Consider the following 19,250-nt stretch of genomic DNA (forward strand, 5'->3'; position numbering starts at 1 on the left):
GTCATTGCTCCTAGACGGAGCTGAGCGGGCGACTTCCTCACACAGGCCAAGTCTGACTCTGCCAACCAGCTCTGCTCTTGGCAACTGCGTCTGGACTCAGCTGCAACATTTTTTCTTCTTGGAAAAGAGACGACTAACAACCGTATGTCTGACTGATTCCTCATGTGTATCCTCGGGAGCAGCAGGGAAGCTAACGAGGAAGAGACATGACATCAAGTCAGACACAGCTGTTAATATTTGCCGAGGCACTTACAGTTAAAATGTCTCGCAGTTTGATGCCTCGATGCTTTGCCACAGACGATGTCAGAGATTTTAACAAAGATAACATGAGTGTTGGACGGCTCGAAACACAAGAATGAAATAAAAAAGGTAAGAAAAGGATCTAAATGAATGTCGGTCCAGAGAAGCAGATGTAAGAAACAAAGGCAGCCATTGTTTGGTCTGGAGATGCCTCACATGTTTCTAGGCCGGGGGCCCAGACTGTGCAGCTTACCTGTGCTCTGTGGCTCCGCAAGAGAATGGGACAAAAACAGAGCTGTCAGGCAGTACAAAAATATTATCATTTCCTAACATAACATATCTGCTCTGCAACTGGCAGTAGTCTCAATCATGTGAAAGGGAACAATAATCTGCATTCGCTGGCCCCGGTTCAGACTCCGAGCATTCAGCCTTGCATGAGCTGGGCGCCGGGCCACCTGCCAAAGGGGACGCTACCTTGAGTCAAGGATGTGCCTTGGCCTGCCTCTGTGATCCAGTTAAAGATTTTATAAGGGTGGCTGGACATGAGCAGCGCCTGTAATACTTCATGTTGTGCCACTGGAGGGAAGGAAGTATAAAGTCTTTCATTACTTCTGCCACTAACGGCATCTGACAGCTGTGTATTTCACGTATCACAGCCACTTGTGTAGTTTATTGCACACATTGTGCCGTAATATCACATGGCTTTCATCTAAAGTGTTGGGCTTTGCTCTACATGCATATCCACTGTGTGACTGTGCCTTTGTAGAGGTGTGGACTCAAGTCACATGACTTGGACCTGAGTCAGACTCAAGCAATGAATCTGAGGACTTGACCTGATAAAATAAAAAAGATTTGCTTGACTTTAAATGGGATTTGTTGGTCTTAACTTGGGACTAGGATTCAAGTCGTATACTAGCTTTAACGTATACCACGGTATGAAGACTGACAAATACCATACCATGTATTTTGTTTATTTACAGTATTGGAAAACAAGTGCAGCTGGACAGCGAATGTCACTGTTATTTTAGTTAAACTTTGTTTTTTAAAGGGAGAGTTTTTACATGTACTTTAATATAAAAAATGGTTTCAGGTTTCAATAATACAATAGTACTAGAGTGTTTTTAAACAAAAAGTCCACGTTCATTCCCAGTAGGATCATTTGAACTGATAATAACAACAACTGTGAAAGATGTATACCATGATATTTCCTGAGATGGTTATTGTATCAGGAAAATATAATACCGTTACAAGCCTATGTGGGACTTGGCTTTGGACTTGTTGGGTTTCTGTTGGGACTTGTTTTGCTTGACAATGAATTTGAAAATTGTTGGTCAAACCCAGAGATGCTTACGTAATTTAAAAGCCTCAGACTGCAGCATATTAGATTTAAAACATGAAAAATAGTTGAAGTTATGAAGGTTTTAGTAGCATTTTCTTCACATGCACGCATTATGAAAATATTTTGCTCCCCACCAGATTTGTACTCATTACCATTGTTGAGTGTCAGCATTTTAAAAAGCTTTAATGAGACTTACTACAGTGACAATTACTCATCTCAGAATAAAAACCACATTGACATTTTTCTCATTCGAGTCTGCTCAACCTCAGCACCTCTCCTGGTGCTTTCCAGGAGCCTGCAGGGGCGAACGATTATTTTATTAAGGCTCCATCAAATTTATTGGAGTAACATAAGATTTTAATGTACATTCTTCATTTTGACACTCGCACACATTGTTTTATGTTTGGTTTATAAACCCACATAATTAGCCATGAACGTTACATTTTTAGAGGCAGAACAGTTGATGTTTGTTTGTGAAGAGCGGTAACTCTGGGGGTTTTGGTGTAATTTTTTTAATGATGAATATGTTTCTGTAACAGCCAGTGGAGCCAGAAGTCTGCTTCAACTATACATTTGTCACGGCTGACTTTTGTCTGTGAACCTGTGGCTCCGTCATCGTTCTCGTCCGCTACAGGTGTAATCCTTTATAACAGTTATATATGTTGAGTTTAAACTCTTAACTTTATCTCTCCGCTCGCACAGTGATGAATTGCGGAAAGAGGCGCGGCAGCTGAAGAAGGAACTGCAGGCCATAAAGCAAAGGAGAGAAGAAAGCGCAAAACCTGCAGTGGACAAAGTCGAGGAGGGTATGTGAGCACATTTTATTCTTTTACATTCACTGACGGATGTGTGTTGTTTATTAGTGGCTGATAATATAATGTGCAGTATGGACGCACTGGCCAAACATTGTTATTTGCCGATATTTGCCTCGTTGACTGGCAGCCAATGTTTATCTTTTTTATTACGAGTTTAGCAAAGGCTAAAAAAGCAGGGCTTAAAGCAAACTTCGTATTGGAGACAATAGAAAACATTGTTGAGGATACACAGAGATCCTCCCCAGGACAACTTTTGGACTAAAGGATGCAGTAAACTCACTATTGACACATCAGGGGACAAGACAGCTCCTAAAAGTGTAACTTTTCAATCTGGATCGCCCCCTGGTGTCTGACTGCAGTATAGGTCATAAAGCCCGCCCCTCCATGTTAGTGAATGGACAAAGGCCAAAGTAAAAACTCAAAGCACACGCCAAAGAAATGTTTCCCAAAGACGGTTTCTGTCTCTGAAGGTCGTTCCCATCACCCTGATGTTTGCTCAAGTGTTTGTTTTTATGAAGTTCAGTTTTAATGAGATATTTAATGATACAAAAGGGGGCTTTTGTATCATAATTGACAGCCAATGTGAGTGCTCACATTCAAACACTCACAAACAGCAGCTGATGTGGATCAAAAAACTCAAGTGGAGTCAGCTAATGTCTACAAAGACTTTGATGAATTTAAGACCCTTTAAAGCCTTAAATTTTAGAATATAAAATTAAAGCCTTTTTAAGACTTCATGGGTACCCTGTTTCAAAAGCAGTTTAAGATATTATTTTGTATTTGGAAGAAGGTAAAATTACAGGTTGTTTCATGAATTTGTACGGTTAAATTTGAGCTCATTCAAAGACAGTGTAACAAAGGTCTAAGGTTAAGATTTCTTTGGTTCCCTGGCATAAAAGGGAGAATTAAATAACCCAAAAAATCTGTATCTGTATCAGGCCTGAATTTCACAATTAGTGCTGATACATATGATACATGTACAAATATCTCACCATAATGAGGTGCCTGAAAAAGATTTGTTGTAGCTCAGAGCTGAGAGTGTGAACTCAGTCTCTAAGAGGGTGGTCTGCGCTACATTCTCTGCTAATGGACACTAAGACAGGCAACCCTCTGATTTTGTCAATTAGTTGCAGACGTCTATTTTTCTCCCCCCCTCGAGGGTCTGCATTTTTGTGTTAAAGCTCACAGAAAATTGCGTGGGTGAAAATTGTTGAGTGGCCGCCATAGTTGCACATCAAACCCTGTGTGTGTTTGTTAGTTTGGCCGATGTGAGACTGTAAAAATCTGCCCACCCCCCCTCCTTCCTAAAACCTCCTCGAGGTCCTCACCACACTGCAGTCTGTCATAATGCCGTCAATCTTCGGATATTTTGCTGATGCTGAAACACATTTTTGAAAATTACAAAAACCGCTTGAGGTCGTGTGTATATTGTTGTGCAACAAAACAAAATAGTTCGTGGGGGGTGCTGCTGGGACCAGTCGAACTGCGGGATTACCACCAGCCAAAATTTACTGAAGACCATGATGGGATTTTGTTGCTCAAACATTGTTTTTGTCTCCGCAAACACTGATGGTTTTATTTCTTTTTAAACACACACACCAAGCTCTTGACTCGCTGCTGATTGGTTCAAGATTTTAGGTGAAAGAGCACAAAATACAATCATGACATTGTGCTTTAATACACAGATTAACTAAGATTCTGCTGGTGTATCTGACTTAATGTGTTGCTCTTAGTGATACGTGCACAGAGGTAAGCTGTTTCTGTAAACACACTAAGCAGAAAGAGGCCTTCTCCTAATAGATCCAGTTATAAACTAAGTGTTGAGTCAGTAACAGCCCTGCATTGTTGCACCGAGTGGCAACTAGCCTAAGCTCCTCCATTATCTAACAAGGTATTTGAGCTCTGCCAGGGAGCTTTTGTTTTGTGCCTCTCTGGCAGCTTAGCCAGAGGCAGGAGTTTCTTTTTAAGAGTTCCTCATTACATTTCTGTGTTGGAAGCAAAAGTTAATTCCATTAGATGGAATTCTTAGATGTCATGGGCCAATGGCCACTGCAGGGGAGACGGATGTCTGCTCGAATGCTGTAAATCTTGAGACTCAGCTCAGCCACAGAAGAACACCGTGGTGAGGGCTCGTTTTATCTCATCCTGCCGGAGAAGCTGCGCAGCAGTTACAGCGACACACACACACACACTCACACACACATTAAGGCTCACATTGACACTGCCATCCCTGAAAGCGTAAATCACTCTCGTGGTTCTGCTCTGACCTCTCTCTGAAGGTCAGCCTCCGGTCTTATTTCACTAGCATGCTTCTCAGGCTGGTCAGTAGGGGCACACATGATGAGGGGCTGGGCTAAACCATCTTTGGGCTGTAAATTATATGTGTCGATTAATGGAGTAATAAACTGTTAAATATCGGTCATTTCATTTATAAAATTTTAGGAAATAGTAAAAAAAAAATTACATACTTATATACTCAGCATATTATTTTTTTTTTTATATTTACTTATTGCACTAATACTTTATATACTTGCTTGTGAAGAACCACATTTACACCCCCTGGATACCAATAAATTATTTCTAATTCAGAATTTTTTTTTTTCAGAGCCATAGGTGATGTGTTGAAATTATTTAACTAATAAACGTTCAAAAGTGCAGTTTCACTTTATGAACATTGTTTTTAATTTATTTTCTTTGACATTTATTACTGTTGACTTCTGGTGAGCTCAAGGATTAAAGTTTGTTGGTAATTTGAAATATTTTTCAAGTTTAGCCGCATTAAGGCATTTTATGTACAAGAAACTCAGGAAACAATTTAATCTATTTCTGCAAAAAAAATACTAAAATAACAGTCTTATGTCTTCACATCTTTTAATGTCTTTTTTATACCAAAGTATGGATAGCAGTTTTAGTAACACTATCAGTAAGTTTCGGTATCCAAAGGCAGCATCAGTATCAATATTGGTGTAGAAAAAAATCATTCCATATTTGATATTTCGGCTTGAAAAATTACCAAAATTATGTCTGTAAAGATTTCACTAATTTGATTTTCTTCCGACTAACTGATTCACGAAGAAACTTTAAAAAAAATAGTGGAAGATTCTAAAACAAATTTAAACAAATATTAATTTAAATTAGTATTCTTACACATAAATACTAAGTTTAGGAGCTGTACTGTGCAAATGAAGGCGTACTTTTGAGCAGTAACGATGTGAAGATTTTAAAAACTTCCGTTACAGTTAGACAGTGAAAGTTGGGGCGCTCAGTAGATAAGAGCGGGCACCCCATGTACATCCGCACCGCAGCAGGTTCGATTCCAACCTCAGTCCTTTGCTGCATGTCATCCCCTTTTTCCCCCCTTTTCACGCTTAAACTGTCCTCTTAAATTAAGGCAAAAAAGCCCCAAATCAGTGAATGTTGAATACGTGACCGAAACATCAGCACTTTTAAATAAATCATTGCAAGAGGGGATTAGTGTGTTCGGGAATTCATTTTTTCTCTTTCAAATTCTTGACCATCCAGTCACAGTTCTACATGAAGTCAGTCAGTACCCACTCCTCCTCCTCCTCCACCTCCTCCTCCTCTTCCTCCTTCTCTTCCTCTTCCTCTAGCTGCCCATATGGCTGCTGGCATGTACGTGTGATGTTGATTGGAGTGAAAAGCAAATTGTCTCTTCAGAATTCACTTTTTTTTTATTCTCCTTCAGTTTTCATCACATAAATTACAGCATGTTCCTGTAGTCTGGTTTTCTCTTTCTTGGCGTGACCACTGGGTACCAGAGCCAAAAATAAGAGAGCCATTCTGAAACCACTGTCCATTCAATACCCACCCCCCTAAATGATGTGGCAGCAGTCTTTATCCCGCTTAGATATTATACAGGTTATGCCTTGGTGTTTTGTTACACTGGTGTCTGTTGCATTTTGGGAAAAAAAACGTTGCGGCAGAGAGATATTTGAAACGCCAATTACCTGTGATCAAGATTAGTGTCATTTTGTCCAAATTGACAGTTTTTGACTAAGTTATTTTCATGGGACACTCCTGTAATATTTTCTTATGTAAACAGTCTCAGTTGCATAATCTAAGATGGATAGTTTGTGTCGACCTCAAAGCACTGACTGAGAAATTATTTTTGATGTGTTTCTGATTGATGGTCGGCAGTAATGTTGCCTCACAGCTTTAAAAAGTGTTGATTGTTTAACGGAGAGGGAGACGCTTTTATCCCACAGAAGAGGGCGTTTGTCGTCCATAACAGTCTGCGGTTGCTACAACATCAGCGGCTTGATTTGTAGCTCTCTGGAGCCCAGGTGACAGGAGAGGGGAGGAATGTAGTTAGAAAGGCCATCAAACGCAAAGATAGTAGTTAGCGACAACAGCTGGAGAAGGTGATGTGAGCTGCTCATGTAGGACCTCAGGGCGTCATCAGTCAGCATCCTGCATGTCACAGGCTGCAGCAGGGAGGCAGAGCAGGAGAGGTGACTGGGGGAGAGACGGAGGGGGATCACTTGTTGGTCTCATAAATCAGGAGGAAAAGGGTTTGGCCCCTGGAGCTGCAGAGCAGACTTCCATGTTGACACCGGGGAAAGTGTTGCACGTAGATTTCCAGGGCCGAGTTTGGAAATTCCAGTGACTGCTCGGTATTTGTAGCATTCGCAGCCTTAAAGCTCAGAGAAACAAGAATAATTGCACTGTTTTCTCAAATGAAAGCCAACTCATATTCCCCGTGAAATGTCTGAAGCAGAAGGCAAAAACTGCCACCAAAACGGATCATCATCCGTTGTTTAAAAGTACTTTAGATTAAGAGTACACGATACGTGTCTGTGCCGCAAAGCAGCACAACTAGCTTAGTAAACCACCCGCAAAAAAGTCCACAAACTGCAGTAAGATGAATGCGTGAAGGCCAAGAAGAAAAACAGCACTAACATCACCTCAACAAATCCTCGTCCTTATCCAGCGTCAACTCAAATATCCAAAACAGCAATGCAGTACAGCGTATAACTGTATCATACAGCTCCCAAAGACAGACTTAAATAACCATTAAAATCACATTTCATTTTGCCAAATACGTGTTTCCAATTCTCAATTTTATTTATGCTTTGCTTGTAGGAGATGCACTGAATTCAGGTGAAGAAGAACTTTATTTTGGGTCTAATTTTTGTTGGCAGAACGTGGAAGTGAAAGCAGTGCTCTGTTTCTTTAAATGTTAAAGTGCTGTAAAAATTTTTGACATATAATAGTTGATTTATTATTAATAGATACACAATTGCACTTAAAATATTTAGAATGAAATCTGTGGTTATGAGTGCTATTTTTAACTTTTGTTCGCAGTATAAAAGAAGAAACATAGACTGTCAATAAGCGGTACATAAATAAATAAATACACATTGACAGAAACTCATAACATTGCAGCACTTATGCTCTGAACGACAGCGCAGTGGACTTCAGTGTTTTCTCTGTTACATCATTTATTTGCTGCGGCCGAATGTGTCACAGCATCCAGCCCAAAAGTGGTACAGCGTGTCCAGCGAGGTGACGCTGTCCCGGGGCCGATGGCGTGTGTGACATCACATTTTGTTGTGGAAAGCGAGCGCTCCAGCAGCCAGCAGACTTGTGCTCACTGTCTGCCACTCTGTGACTCTGTGAGCCTGTGTGTCTGAGCTGGAGATTTACAGAAGCACAGTAACTGCATGAGACACCAATGTCAGCACGCTGATTGTCTCTGCTCTCATTCATGATGAGACAACTTCACACATTTACTGCACAGGAGGACAGTTGGGTGGAAAATTATTCCCAGCGTTCCCGTCAGCGCTGTGACTTCTACTCTCTCTGCCTTTTATTTGTAGCACCAGTCTGCCGTAGAGTCGACTTTTACATTTTAGCTGCACCTAATGATTATTTTATTATTAATTAGTTTGATTACTGTTTTCTTTAGTAATTATTTGGTCCCTAAAGTGTCAGAATATAGTCAATATCCATCAAAGTCTCCCAGAGCCCAAGGTGATGTCCTAATGATACGATACGATACGATACGATACGATACGATACGATACGATACGATACGATACGATACGCCTATAGTGATCCCTAGAGGGGAAATACAGCAGCACAAAGACAGCAATGGTAACAGTAAATAGAAAAAGTATCTAAAACCACAAAGATGTAAGATAATGATTAAAAAATATTGAAGTTAAAATTTGAGCAGCTGGAACAAGTGAATTTTTCATCATTTAAAGTGTAATTTTGTTCAACCAACTGTACAAAAACCGAAGATATTCAGATTTTAAAGATGTTAAACAGCGAAAATCAGCAAACTGTAACATTAAAGAGGCTTGATCCAGAGCATTTGGAGTTTAAAAAATGAAAGAATAAATGGTTCTAACAATATGGTACATGCACCAATGGGGGTACATAGAGGAAACTCCAAAATATTTTTTCAGAATTAATACATTTATTTGAATATATATAGGCTATCAAAATACTAAATATCAAATAAAAATGCATGAACTACAAGAAATATAATTTTAGATATGTTGCAGGCTGCTACATAGTTACGTCATGACTAGTTAGCAGCATGGCAAGCAGAGGTAAAATAAATGGTTTAAAATCACTACAATTTTGGCTCCAAAAAGTAACTATGAGGTGTGCAGCAAAAGAATATTCATATAACAGCTGAGTAAACCTAACTCAAGTGCTAATGGCTATTTCAGTAGTAAAGTCTCCACAACACCTGATTAGAAATTAGGAATAAACCTGCCTCCAGTGGGAGATGTTTCTAGCTGAATAGGGTCGGCCTGCGCTACTGTAATTTAGCATTGGTCATAGTGGTGGTACTTGGAGAGCCTAATATCTTCTGAGGAGGTACGTGGTGTAAAAAGTTTGAGAACCACTGACTTAAATGATAATTTTCAATTTTTTTTGATTAATTCTCAAAAAGAAGAGTTTTATTTCTTTTTATAGCTTATTTTAGTTGCTATTATATTATTTATTATATATTATTCACATTATTTTCTCTCACCTTATACACTAAACACGTCACCTGTATTCCAGTAACACCAGTTTAATAACTTTTGTTTTTGCGTTCCTCCAACCAAGTGGATGAAGTGCACATGTGCTGATGTATCCCGTGTCTGTTTAGGATGAAAGGGGTCTTTCCTTCCCCAGGAGGGATCAATTACATAAGGTGTGGGGTATAAGGTAGCAGGCGGAATTTAGGTCATCTCTGAGAAAGATAAAGCGAGGGGTTAGTAGGTTGCAGCTTTGGATCACTTCATCTTTGTGATGGCTGGCAGCAGTATGGTTTCATGCAGAGCATGTCAATCTGAGATGAGAGGACTGACCTGCGCTGCCTCATGTCTTCACCTCTCTTATTATCATGTTCTCTGATCATGTACGGCAGCAACTGTTGCACACACAGCTTGACAAGCTTTACGTCCTTTTATCTTTTCTCTCTGATCATGTTCTGCATATTTTTTAGCTCCTCATCTGTCAACTGCCAGGGAGCGTGTGAAGCGGTGGTATGCTCCCCAAATGTTGTCAACTTGTAGCATCAGGGAACCTCGGATTGCCCCAGTTCTTGAAATAACAAGCTTTTTAGGAAGATTGCATTTCTGTGTCCTCAAGTTGACCGAAGTTTAATTCTTAGAAATGTAAAAACATAAGAAACTCAGCGAGCGCAGAGTTTCGCCAAGGCCAAATGCCCTGTCTCACAATGTTAAAAAAGGCGAAAAATAATTGTGTAAATCGTAAAATTTAATGGGTTCTTCCTTGGTCCAGAAAATCAGGCCAGTAGATATTATGTAATCATGTTTTTTGGGGTTTTTAAATTAAAAAGACCTCCTTCAAACAGCTATATGGTTACTCAAATATCTCCAGGCTATCTGCTCTTCTGTAACCAAAAATATGAATAATAATAATAATTTTGTCATAAATTCAAACATTTGTAACTTTCATGTAGTAGTGATTTCGTTATCTGTTTGCAAGGACAAAATCTTTTTATGGCACTATATAAATGAAAAAATAATCAAGGTCATGTAAGATTTAGGGAAACTAATCACTAGTGATGTCTGTCTCCAGAGGAAGAAAAGCCGACCAGTCAGGCGGTGGCTGAATATCTGGAGGGACGGAAGAAATACGAAGAGCAGAGGAAACAGAAACTGAAGAAAGGCTCAAGCAGAGAACAACAGGTGAAAGAGCCCGACATGGTGTCAGTAATTACGATACTTGAAATACAAATCAGTTCAGAAGAAATAGTGGGGACTAACTTATGGTTGTTCTTTGTACTGTAAATACTAAATCATGTTTTATCTTTTTGAGTAGACACTGGACCTCCTCAATCGTTTCAAGTCCAAGCTGTCCTCGGCCATTACAGAGGACGCTCCAGAGGAAGACGTGGACGAGCTGGCAGAGGACGACGACAAAGGCTGGTGAGTGATCAGACATTAGCCTCAATTCAAATTTTAAATATTGTAACTGTAGTTTTTTCACAGTTCCTTGAAGCTGCGTTGATTTGGGCGTGGTTATTCCCAATCTACATCACGTATTACTGATGAAGACAATCAGAAATTTAAAGTCGGTTGTCAGTTGATACTAATTTAACATGCCAAACTGAAATCCATCAAAACGGCCAACTAATCAAAGTCCACTCAAATGTGATTGGTCAATACCACTCGGATTACAAACAGATACAAAACAGAATACGTAACACTTCGGATACCAAAGTCTTCGCCCCACAGTGACACTGATTGGTTCAGCAGGTATGTGGTGAAGCCCAGGTGACCTTCAGCTGATGCTGTTCACACTATTTATTATCTGCCTCTGCAGTTCCCCTCAGCTCTACGACGCATTTTAGCATCCTCCAGCTCATCGTTTTGGTTTTATGACATGCAACTTCAATATATAGTTCAGTGTCATCACTCTCATCAACCTAAATTTTATTTAAAAAAAGCTCCAATTAACTCTACCTGCTTAGCAAACAGAAAACAGACACAGTTAGAAACTTGCTGGTAAAAATGTAAAACGTTTTCCAGCTAAAGAGACATTTTTCCCTCAGGGGAGACCAAACAAAAGCTAACTTTGGACTACTGGGCTCTAACATTAAGGTTGCAAGAAACACAAAATTTAATTCAATTCAATTCAAACAACTTAATTAATCCCACTTTGGGCAATTAGTTAAGAGCAGCATGTTAAGACAACAAAACAAATACACGCACAAAAACACACATTCACAATAAACAACCAGGTAAGTCCACCAGGAGCCAAAGAACCGCAATAAGAATAAAGTGCCAGTATTTGATATAATGCACAATATAAAAGTACAATATAAACCTCAAATATACCTCCAACCTCCAATATAAACCATATACAGGTGTATAACACCTACAGGGATTTTAAAAGTCTGACTGCCTGAGGGATAAAAGATTTGGAACGGCAAGCAGGTAATGCATAACGACGACCTAATGAATGTTGTCTTTTGTCTGGATGTGTTATTAGGTAGTCGTTTGCCAATGTTTTCCCATAATAAATTCATAAGATGAAGAAATCTATTCACATAAGCTTTAAATCTTTCTTTTCTACACACATACAGTGGCAAAAAAGCGTAGAAATGTTGAGATAGAAATGAAGTGCTGTAGCCCACCATAACCTGGATGAATTGTATGAATTCTTGTGCCTCTGGAAAAGGAAAACTGGATAAGACAGAATGAAATAGCTGCGGTGTTAGTAGTCTGTGCTCAGCTTTAAATCACTGACACTATTCACCGCAGCAGATATTAGCAGCGTGTGAGCGCACCAGAGTCCTGAGTGCTCCTGGAGAGTTCAAGAAGCAGTTTGGCAAACACACTGCTTTGTGGACGCTAAAGTTTGAGCATGACAAGTTGGCACGAAGAGGCCTTTTTCATTAGCCTCCGCTGCTTGTGTTATTCCTATTGATGCCCTCGTGGTGGATTTTAAAGAGATTGCAAAAAGAGACCATTCATTATTATAGGGCCGCCTAAATGAGAAAACTAAAACGGTCAAATGCTGCAGAAAATCCTTCTTTGCAGCAGGAATGATGAAGCTGACCAGATCCAAAGCTTGCTCTGGGGTTCTGATAAATGTGTGTGAAAGTTCAAGTTTTGTGTGTGTGTGTGTGTGTGTGTGTGTGTGTGTGTGTGTGTGTGTGTGTGTGTGTGTGTGTATGTCAAGTTGGGATTTCAACCCGCAGCCACCAGATTGGCCATCAGGAAATCAGGCCTGACGCTGTGTTTTCCTCTCATATTCTGTTTTTCACCAAAGATCTCAAAGTCTAACGACACAGAGTACGGGGTTTGAAATGAATACCATGTGTTTGAATTTGAGCAAAGTGTCTGTGTGTGAGAGATTTAGAATAACAAAATCTGTAGTTGCTATTAGTCTCGAGAAAGCCCCCTTGAAGTGTAGTCTGTCTGTGTGTGTGTAAGAGAGTGGGGGGGCCCTAATGAATTTGAGAGAAGCCTTGGCTGGCGTTTGGAGCCTCTCCCGGCTGTAGACACCTCACTGTGCCGCCCCCGCCAGGTATGGGCGAGGAGGGAGGGAGTGAGGGACAGGGGCAGTAGCATAGCAGTCCTAGAAAAACACCAGTGGGAAGTCTGTGCCACTCTAGGAGCGCCGCGAACAGAATGTGGGTTACAACAGGTCAGACATTGGAAGTCAAGTCTGGGCCAGAGGAGGTAAACTATTCCATCTGTGTCTGTGTCTACAAATTCTGACTCTCCCTCTTTTAGCCCCCTCCTCCTCCTCTTTTCGGTCTCCGCTAACGCACACAAACTCATGCAATGCAAAGAGTTGCTCTCCCCATCCCTCCTGTACTCCGTAATTCTCACCCCCTACAAAAAAAAGGCAAGAAAAATAAATCAAGGAAAGGCTTCTGCAGCGTTGCATCGCAGCAGCACAGAGTGGTTTTGATAACGCCGGGTCGCCGCCTCACGTCTCGGAGCCGTGTGACTCCGAGGAGCGTACGGCCGGCGGGCTGTCATCACTAAGACTGCTAGACAAATTATCAGAGGCGGCCCGCTCGCACAGCAGGAGTCCTCGGGGTCTGCCAGAGTCTAGCCATGACATTCTAGATGAGCTGTCACAACTCCTGCCGATTTCAAATGAACACCGGAGAGAGCGCAGAGTGCACACATACACACACCCAAACTGCGAACACTCAGACGCAGACCACATGCGACGCACAGTAGACAAGGCATCAAAATGTTTAAAAATATACAATAGAGAATACAGTTTCTTTATGTAGTGAAACATGCTGGTGCACACAGACACACACAGCACAAGGTCATGTAAATATTATTTTCTCTCGCTAGATAAGAAGGAGCTGTTGATCGTCAACTTTAAAGGGAAATTTCAAAGATTGTGACATTTAAGAAGAATTTAAAAGCTGGAGAAATGGTCTTTTCATAAAACTGTGTTGTCTTTGCAGGCGACAAATACTTTTAAAATCGGTGCTACATGACCAGAGAAAACGAGAAAAAGGGGCTGTGGCATTAGCTTTTACTCAAGACGTAGAAAACCTACAATTACCAGAATGCACTGCACTGCACCAGACCAATAAATGCTACCACTGGTGGGTGATGTAATGAGAGTTGCTTCTCTGAAAAAACAATATTGCAGCCAGCCAGTAACAAACAATCTTGAATTACATTTAAATGGCATGCTAAAACATGTTACCGACAACAAATTAGGTGGGAAATACACAATGCAGTAAGGATATTCACAAATTCTCATATTACAGCCAAACAGTGCACTAAAGCAAAACATTTTAGGCTAGAAATAAGCAATACCATAACAGAATCTTGGTTAATATTTGATCAGCAGTGCCAGGTTTTCACACTTTGATCTTAGTTTGACATAGAGAGAGAGAAAGGGGCTCATCTCTCTCACAGTACTTTTGAAATTGGTGCTTCATGACCAAATAAAACAGAGGAAAAAAAACTGTGGCGAAAACATACAACTATCGGAATGCAATGCGCCACACTGGACCAATTAACACTCCTGTTGGTGGGTGATGTAATGCAAACTGTTGGTCTAAAAAACAAAATTGCTAAAAAGTTGATGACAAAGGAGAACGGATTACAGTGAAACAGTGCACTAAAATATGTTTCTAAAGACATTTTAGGCAAGAAATAGACGGCACAGTAACAGAATCTTGGTTAATATTTGATCAGCGCTGTTTCGCAGGTTTAATGTTTACAACATTTAGCATTTAAGTGTTAACAGTTAGCATGCTAATATTCGCTTATTAGCACTAAACACAAAGTCCAGCTGAGGCTGATGGGAATGTCATTAGTTTTGCATTTGGTCTTAAACCAAAGTATTGGACAAATTCAAATCCTGACATGATGATAAAAGATAGATAAAAAAAATCCGAGGATCACCAAGTCCCCTGGATTCATGAATATCTGTAGAGGATTTCATGGCAATCCAAAAAATAACTGCTGAGATATTTCAATCTGAACTAAAGTGGTAGAGTGACGCCGCCATCCATAGAGCCCTGCTGCAACCAGCATGACTAAAAAGTTTTCCCTGAACAGAATCCAACATATTTCAGTTATTTGTGATTCTCCGCTCAGACAGGAATGTAAGAGGATGTAGCTGGTCGACAACAAACAGAGGTTGCGTGGCCAAAAATGGATCTTCGCAATTGATTAGTCACTGCTGCTTTGCTGTTTAGATTTACTGATAGCGTTCACACAGCAGCTGAAGAGATCGTGTCAGTGGGAGAAAAATGTGTTTTATCTGTGAAATGCCTGACACTGATATCTCCTGCGAGGAATGTCCTGATTCTTTAATCTGTCTTTAGGGGAAGAGAAACTGGCAGGGGAAATGAAAGACACATGAGTGTCTGTTCTCTGGGGACCAGGGCTTTTTCTCTGGATTTCTTAACTGCTAAGAAGTCTCTAAAATATGAGCCCTAATACTGTAATACCTGCTCGTGGACTTTTCCGTCAGATTCTTTACGAATTTAAATACCAATAATATAATGGTGGTGTATTTTCAACCAGACTCAAAGCATATTTTAATCAAAGGAATAAAGAATTCAGCATTTGATGCCCACAAGAACCCTATTAAGAGTAAATAAAAATAAAAGCAAGTGCTGCAAAAATCAAAAAACATAAATACAGAATAGAAAAAAATTACAATAAAATTATAAAAAATACTATTAAAAAAAGAGATATCTGTTATCTAGCCATGAGTTTAAAAAATCTTTTAAAAAATAGCATTAGAATAATATAAATGTTATCTCAATTTCCCATTTTTGATGATGACATTGTCATTAAACTTGCTCAAAGCAAAAAGAGAGAAGACCTCAAAAAGTACAAGCTCTACAGATCTGTGATTTAGTGGATCCTCTGCTGCTGTTCTTTGAACTCTCTCCACCTCTTTCTGTCTGATTTAGGATGGCCCATGTTCTGCAGTTTGATGAGCAAACCAGAAAAGTAAAGGATGCCAACATGCAGGACGAGGACACTTTCGAGATCTACGACCCACGCAACCCCGTCAACAAACGACGGAGAGAGGAGAGCAAGAAGATCATGAAGGAGAAGAAGGCCAAGAGGTGAAGAGGCGAGGTCGTGAGGTCGAAAGGTCAGGTCCTGCCCAAGCCATGTGACCGAGAAACTGGTCATACAGAATCCTGCCTGTCCACTTTTCCAACACTTCAAACCCCGTTTTGTTGAACAGTGTCCTGGCTCGAACATCTGGATTGAGGACCTGAGCAGAAGCGATCCCTATAATCTGTAAAAGAAAGGCTCCTCTGCTCTCGAACAGTTGCACCGGACTCTACGGTGACTCGTCAGGATTAAGACTGGGGTCACTGTATTGATTATGGTCATGATTTGATTACCTGTAATGCTGTTCACTTTTTTATGCTGTTCTTCTTCTGCTTATGTTGTCTAGAGCTTAAATGTGAGCGTTAGACTTAAAAATACATGAATAAAAAATTAGCAAACAGTTTTTTACGATAATGATTTGACTCTTTTCTATTTGATTCATCCAAACTCATAATTTTATGATTTTGATGACAATGCCAGCAACGTGTTAATTAAATTTATATGTTTATTATTTTAAGATTATTTTTTTGGGCTTTTATTGCCTTTAATGGACAGGACAGTTGAAAGGGGGAGAGAGAGGGGGTGACATGCAGCAAAGGGTTGAGGCTGGAATCGAACCCGCGGCCGCTGCTCTAGCTGCTCTATCCACTGAGCCACCACCAGGCGCCCCTATATGTTTATTATTGAGGATGGAGTTTAAGATGGTGGTGTACTTGACTGCATTATATTCAAAAAAAATTTTAATTCCTCCCGTGCGTTCAGGCTTTCTGTTATTCGGCTTTTGGCTTGAAAAATATGTTAAAGTATGACATATTTAAATTTCTGCAGTCATAATACGGTAAAAATATTTCTCTCTACAAATTTGTAGGCCTAATACAGTGTCCTAACAGCAAGCAAGCGTCTCTCTGTCCACACTGAATGCGTTAAAAATGCAATTTTGTAACGTCATGGAACCAAACCACTGTACCTGTCAGCTGTGCGCCCATGTAAACAAACAATGAATGATAACAGCTGTGCACTCGTTATTTTAAGATGAGTACAACGAGTATGTGCTGTCTGTCTACATTTGTACTTTTTTTAAAACATAAAAGACACTTTATATTGTATTATTTACTGGTTTGTGGGTTAGTGGGTCGAGTTTGGGTCATTACCCGCTATTACCCAGAGGTTGCACTATAGGACAAGAGAAAGGGTTTTTATCAGATGACGGATTTAAAAAACGAAAAGTACCGACTTGGTGTTCAAACGTTTAGGGAGTAAGTGTATTTCCCAAATTGTCAAAGTCTTATTTTACTGCTGAGGCGGGCACCGGTGATGGACTAACCACCCTGTTGCATTTTATATATATCTGCCACACTGTCCTTCTCAGGTCACCACTGGAGCAGCCAGAGCTTGTAAAAAGGAACTGTTTAAAACCAAAGACTTTACCTCACTGTGGTGGTTTTTTGGGGGTAAATGATCTGCCACTGCCGTGTGTGTGTGTGTGTGTGTGTGTGTGTGTGTGTGTGTGTGTGTGTGTGTGTGTGTGTGTGTGTGTGTGTGTGTGTGTCTGTGTGTGTGTGTGTGTGTGTGTGTGTGTGTGTGTGTGTGTGTGTGTCCGGGAGCTGCATTTGGCCAGCGCGCTATTTTTTAACTGCACTTCTGGGATTATGCTTAAATTTTCATATGGAACAGGAAGGAGAGTTAATGTTACATTATGAGCCCGGCTCGGCCCAAGCTGCCGCAAATCTAAAACAGGTGATACAGTGATCTAACTGACTGGATGTGCTCCTGGGTCCAGGTCAGGTTCAAATGTGCCACTGATGTATTACTGAGAAAAGGAAAAAAAACCTTTTATGAAGATGCACAGAAATGCACAGATAAATTAGCATTTTATAAGGACACTGCTTGCCCTATAAATAAGTAATTTATGTTTAAAGGGGACAGGACTATATAATTCCCCTGCAGCACCACCAGGAGAACACTTAAAGCTGTGCGGTGTCACCGTGCCCAGCTCGGGGCAGGAAATACCACTCTTTGCTGCTGATCATGTGACTGCCAGGGATGAGATGGGATGGTAATAGCATTATCATGCTACTCTACAACCACTATCTCCCTCTGCCCTTGTGGGTAAGAGCTAAATATAGCCAGCTAATCCTTCTCATCTCTTAGAAATTCAACCAACACTTCTTGTGTGACAGCAAGTATTTTCCCTTCTCCTCTTTCTTTCCACATTTCCACACATAAAGCATATGTATATTTGGATTTAACTTTAAATTCCTTTGCACGCTGCAGGGTTAAGTGGTCCTTTGTTATAACTTATGTGTTGGATGGGCGTGTGTGAGCAGCAGAGATGGCCCACGTGCCTGACCCCTGAACCATGAGTCAGTTCCCCGGGGTGTGATCGGCAGAATGTGCAGAAGAAGAGAGCTCGGTAGGTTTGCGTGCGTTCGTAGGAGGGATATTGATGAGTTTGTGAGATCAAAGAGGGGAGATGGTTTGGACAGGCACGGCAGATTTTCTGGTTAGTGGTTGGTCAATCACAGACGTCCCACGACAGAGCAGAGAGTTCATTTGTCTGTTTTGCAGGTGTCCTAACAGCTTTTTGTCCTTCCGCAAGTGTTTAAAGGAAATGCTCCAAATTTTTCAAGTTAATGTCAAAACAACACTCACATGCCCATATGTACATTGAAAGAGTTATTGGTTGCTGAAATTGTTCCTCCTGCCCACATTGGCCATGGCTTCAGTATAAGTTACGTCCACTCCAAATGCATTTAGGTTCAGCTGAAGCTAATATGAGGCTTTGGCAATCCAAATTAGTTAAATCTGTTGGGTTTCTACCAAACTTAGGATCATTTTAGCACCAAATTTCCACTTTGTTTTCTGTCTGAAAGTGTCCTTGCTGAGCTGCATCGGTGGGATAGTATCAGAATCAGATTTAGAGCCAATTAGGTTGTTGCATACCAAGAATTTAGGTTGGTGCATAACAAAACTCAAAGAGAAATACAAAAGCAAGTACAGCAAAAGTTTTAAAAAAAAAATGAAATAACATTTATTAAGATAGAAAAATGTATGCAAAAAAGTCTGCCTGATTACAAACAAAACAGCTTTGCAAAAGATGTGCAACAGCAGGTGCTACAAGAGGTGTTACTGCATTACATAACTCATTCAGTCAACACAGTTATCTCGTAATTGTGTTTGTATCGAAATTTCAAAAAATATCAATTAAGTTTTGCATAAACCTGTAATGGAATCCCGTCTAATGTGAGTCTACAGGAAAACAGCTTTTTGGGTCCTAAGGTATCACGTGAT

At 40.4% G+C, this 19,250-nt stretch overlaps 1 protein-coding gene and 1 long non-coding RNA gene across 2 annotated transcripts in view; one reads left to right on the forward strand and one right to left on the reverse strand.

Moving 5' to 3' along the window:
• cwc27 (CWC27 spliceosome associated cyclophilin) overlaps positions 1 to 16,373 on the forward strand; it is a 29,133-nt gene extending 12,760 nt beyond the window's left edge. Inside the window, exons 11-14 of the mRNA XM_042509193.2 lie at positions 2,282 to 2,385; positions 10,465 to 10,574; positions 10,708 to 10,814; positions 15,806 to 16,373. Of these exons, the coding sequence (XP_042365127.1) occupies positions 2,282 to 2,385; positions 10,465 to 10,574; positions 10,708 to 10,814; positions 15,806 to 15,968 (484 nt within the window). The 3' untranslated portion in view covers positions 15,969 to 16,373. The remainder of the gene's footprint in view (positions 1 to 2,281; positions 2,386 to 10,464; positions 10,575 to 10,707; positions 10,815 to 15,805) is intronic.
• The window catches only part of LOC148186235 (uncharacterized), a 35,611-nt gene that overhangs the window by 6,469 nt on the left and 9,892 nt on the right, over positions 1 to 19,250 (reverse strand). The gene's annotated exons all lie outside the window — the stretch shown is intronic.

The sequence above is a fragment of the Plectropomus leopardus genome, chromosome 20, assembly GCF_026936395.1.
Source record: "Plectropomus leopardus strain MGB_pleo_1.0 chromosome 20, ASM2693639v1, whole genome shotgun sequence".
Lineage (NCBI taxonomy): Eukaryota > Metazoa > Chordata > Actinopteri > Perciformes > Serranidae > Plectropomus > Plectropomus leopardus.